Source organism: Aplysia californica, unplaced genomic scaffold (genome assembly GCF_000002075.1).
Source record: "Aplysia californica isolate F4 #8 unplaced genomic scaffold, AplCal3.0 scaffold00157, whole genome shotgun sequence".
NCBI classification, from domain to species: domain Eukaryota; kingdom Metazoa; phylum Mollusca; class Gastropoda; order Aplysiida; family Aplysiidae; genus Aplysia; species Aplysia californica.
Window position 1 is genome coordinate 533,375 of NW_004797427.1, and position 4,509 is coordinate 537,883.

Consider the following 4,509-nt stretch of genomic DNA (forward strand, 5'->3'; position numbering starts at 1 on the left):
AAAAAAACAAAAACAAAAACAAAAACAACAGCCAATGTGTAATGTAAAGAACATGAGAGAGTTGTAAGATAAGTGAAGACTTTGGTGTGAGGGGAAGAGCATGAGAGAGTTGTAAGTGAAGGCTTTGGTGTGCATGTATGTGTCCGTGTATGTGTGCATGGATATTTGTGTAAGTCTTCGAACGTGTATTTATATGTAACAAAGTTTTTTAAAAAAAGAAATGTTTGGTTCGCGATATTTTTAATACTGTACAATGCATTTTGATATGATTCTGTATCTCTATCAGATGTTTTTTTTCTTTAACATATCAATAAATGACCTGACACGATGGTACATACGAAATATAACACGTCTAAGATTTGTTACGTTTTCCTGATTCTGTCAGTATGAAAAAAAACCAACAACAAAAAACACACAGACACGCAAACATCCAGGAGCATAATAATATTCAGCAGGACAATTCGGTCTCGTGAAGTTGTCACTTAGCGGAAGGTCGAATCTTCATTTCGCTGAAGGAAACCGAGCCCAATGTTACACTGCTCCACCTCAATCCTTTAGCGCCCTCTGTGCTGCCCCACAATCCGTTGAGGTTCACGGCATGGCAGCGGTTGTACCACCAAGCTCCATGGTACTTACTGGCACAGTTGATTCCCGATGAGTCGTTGTCGTGGTCCATGGTTGAGAACGACTGACCGTTGTGAATAGCCATGTCGTCTCTTCCATTGCCGGAAAATCCAGAAATCTGAATCCTATAGTTGTCAGTTTCTCCAGACAGCGAAAACTTGTCGTAGCTGGCAGAGTAGTTTTTTCCCTCGAATCTCAAATCGAACCTCAGTTCGTGTCTCACCTGGTGATGACAACGTAAAGATAATGAAAACAACCCGTAGAAAATTAAAACTTGCTGTAGATTCATGTGGCTTCAACACATGCACAATTCGGTGGCTATGTCTCAGTTGCTCATGAACCCGACAGTGACAGATGGTACAGGTTCAAATCTGTGCCAGGTTCCAATGCCGGACCTCCCAAAGATTTCCTCTCAACTTGGTGTCCTGAGATGAAGACCACGTCTTCTGCTTTAGAACTGTTCTAAAGTGTGTCTAGATGGGCTGTGTATTTACTCATAGAATAACATCAATGAGAAACCCCTTGTCAAAGACAGGAGATGTGTTTCATGTACATCAACAACAACAACAACAACAACAACAACAACAACAACAACAACAACAACAACAACAACAATAACAGCTAAACGTACAGCAACAACAGCAACAACAACAACAACACGTACAACAACAACAACAACAATGACAACAACATGTAAAACAACAACAACAACAACAACAACACGTACAACATCAACAACAAGAGTAACACGTACATCAACAACAACAACAACAACAACAACAACAACAACAACAACAACAACAACAATAACAACAACAACAGCAGCAGCAACTCGTACGTCGGCAACAACAGGGTTGCCTGTGCTGTCATTTTGTTTGTCCAGTAGATTGTACACTGGCCATGTATTACACTCCTAGTGGTTAGGCTACTCGTAATCGTGAGATTGCAGGTTAGGAGGTTTGATCCTCAGCTGGGTCGGACGTTGAGTCCTTGGGAACGGCACTTTACACGAAATTCCTATTTGGCCCTGTCCTTTCGGAGATGGACGTTAAGCTCTGAGGCCCCCGCCTCTTAAATAACTTAATAGTCTTGATAGAGACATTAAACCCATGATCGTGTTTTTGTAATACACTGTCACGTAGTTTGGACAGTCCACTGCGGCAGTTTTCAAATCGTAAACAACTTGCCTGACTTGTCAGTTGGTGGATTTTCTCTAGCCCGAGCCAGAAGTTGCCGTGGAGGTCTCCAAATCCGTACTTGTAATCGTCCCAGCCACGGAAAAAGTCCACGTCGTCCGAAGCACGTCTCTGCAGAACATACAAAAACATTACGCGTTGTTCTAAGTAAGGCCTTTCGTCATAATTTAGCGTGCTAAAAAGCCATTGTTGGAGTTATCTTGCTGGGCTTTTATCTACTTCTAAAGTAGAGATAGTTAGTTTAAAGTTACCAGTAATGTTTCATGACTGTTCTGTGATTCGAAAGACCGTTGCAATTCTAATGTTTCCTGGGAGTTTGTTTTATTACTTTTACTGTTTCTTGTTTATTGAGAAGCAGACACGTTGAAACATTATATCCTCATATTATGTCTTTGTGGAGGTACGTATGGTGTACTGTACGCACGATTACTTTTATTGCTTGGAAAATCGTTGAGCAACAACTAGCCTTCATTACAGTAAAATAATCTTGATCTCACCGGGGATGTACTAGCCTGTGCTCACCTGTACTGTACCAGCCTGCACTCACCTGTATGTCACTAAGACAGTATTCACATTTACTGTACTAACCTGCTCTAACCTGTATGATACTAAGGCAGTACTCACCTGTTTGTTACTAAGACAGTACTCACCTGTAATTAACTAAGACAGTACTCACCTGTATGTTACTAAGACAGTACTCACCTGTATGTTACTAAGACATTACTCACCTAGACTGTACCAGCCTCCACTCACCTGTATGTTACTAAGACAGTACTCACCTGTATGTTACTAACACAGTACTCACCTGTATGTTACTAAGACAGTACTCACCTGTATGTTACTAACACATTACTCACCTGTACTGCACCAGCGTGCACTCACCTGTATGTTACTATGACTGCACTCACCTGTATGGTACTAAGACAGTACTCATCTGTACTGTACCAGCCTGCGCTCAGCTGTACTGTACCAACCTGCTCTAACCTGTATGTTACTAAGACAGTACTCAGCTGCAGTGTACCAGCCAGCACCCACCTGTGTGCTACTAAGACAGTACTCACCTGTATGTTATTAAGACAGTACTCACCTGTATGTTACTAAGACAATACTCACCTGTATGTTACTAAGACAGTACTCACCTGTATGTTACTAAAACAATACTCACATGTATGTTACTATGACAGTACTCACCTTTATGTTACTAACACAGTACTCACCTGTACTGCACCAGCGTACACTCACCTGTATGTTACTATGACTGTACTCAGCTGCAGTGTACCAGCCTGCACTCACCTGTATGTTACTAAGACAGCACTCACCTGTATCACGATCCATCCACCTTGGTCCGTCACTGTGTCACAGACGACTCGCTGGCCGCTGGAGAGAAGGACCACCGGTCGAGGACCCAAACCCTTGACACTAGCGCACGACTGGGGCTGGAGAGAAATCCACAGAGCAGGATTTGATGAACGGCTTTGGGAAATGTTAATGGTGAGAGATTAAGTTTCGCGGAGATATCAAGCCAGTATGCTCCGAGAGAGCAAGCCAGAGAGTTTTGGGACTCCGTGAAGTATTTTGTGTCAGTCAGGCATCCTGGCCGCAGCTAGTTTCTCCGTTTACCCATTGATCAGTCAACCAGTTTACAACCCAGTTAGTTAGCCAGTTTATCACCCTGTCATTCAACATATTTATCACAAACTCCACTAACCAATTCATCACACACTCCATTAACCAAATTATCACATATTCCACCAACCAGTTTATCAATAGACAATACAGTTTCAGTTCCACAACATACTATCTCACAACTCTAGGGTAAGACTTTCCTGCTCAATATAGGAAGATATATCAAACAGTGAGAGTATAGAAAGATATTATATCAAACAGTGAAAGTATAGGAAGATATATAAAACAGTAAAAGTATTGGAAGATACTCAAACAATGAAAGCATAGGAAGATATCAAACAGGGAAAGTATAGGAAGATATATCAAACAGTGAAAGTATAGGAAGATATCCAGCAGTGAGAGTATAGGAAGATGTCCAACAGTGAGAGTATAGGAAGATATCCAATAGTGAGAGTATAGGAAGATATCCAACAGTGAAAGTATAGGAAAGAAAAGGAAGATATCCAACAGTGAGAGTATAGGAAGATATCCAACAGTGAGAGTATTGGAAGATATCCAACAGTGAGAGTATAGGAAAGTATAGGAAGTTATCGAACAGTGAGAGTATAGGAAGATATCCAACAGTGAGAGTATAGAAAGATATCCAACAGTGAGAGTATAGGAAAGTATAGAAAGATATCCAACAGTGAGAGTATAGGAAGATATCCAACAGTGAGAGTACAGGAAGATATCCAAGAGTGAGAGTATAGGAAGATAATATTCTACAGTGAGAGTATAGGAAGATATTCAACAGTGAGAGACTCTCACCAGTAGCTTGTGCTCGACATCGCTCAACCTCTTCTCCAAACTGGCCAGCACCTCTCCCATGGCGGCCGAGGTGTTTCTCAGGAGGCGCTGACTTTGCTGCAGAACCTCTCTCTGGTTCCTCTCCAAGGCCGACGTCACGGTCTCCAGAATCTGACGTTTTTGGGAGAGCATTTGGTGAGGGCACTCTCGCTTGTTGACCTCCACCGTGTGGCTCAGTGTCTGTATAGTCAGGTCATATGATGATAATGATAATAAT

General features: G+C 41.8%; 1 protein-coding gene across 1 annotated transcript in view; it reads right to left on the reverse strand.

The window, feature by feature from the left end:
• Window positions 1-223: 223 nt before the first annotated feature.
• The window catches only part of LOC101852923 (fibrinogen C domain-containing protein 1-like), a 49,345-nt gene continuing 45,059 nt past the window's right edge, over window positions 224-4,509 (reverse strand). The window contains exons 3-6 of the mRNA XM_005097555.3: window positions 4,254-4,472; window positions 3,140-3,256; window positions 1,812-1,931; window positions 224-847 (exon numbers count right to left, since the gene is read on the reverse strand). Of these exons, the coding sequence (XP_005097612.2) occupies window positions 479-847; window positions 1,812-1,931; window positions 3,140-3,256; window positions 4,254-4,472 (825 nt within the window). The 3' untranslated portion in view covers window positions 224-478. The remainder of the gene's footprint in view (window positions 848-1,811; window positions 1,932-3,139; window positions 3,257-4,253; window positions 4,473-4,509) is intronic.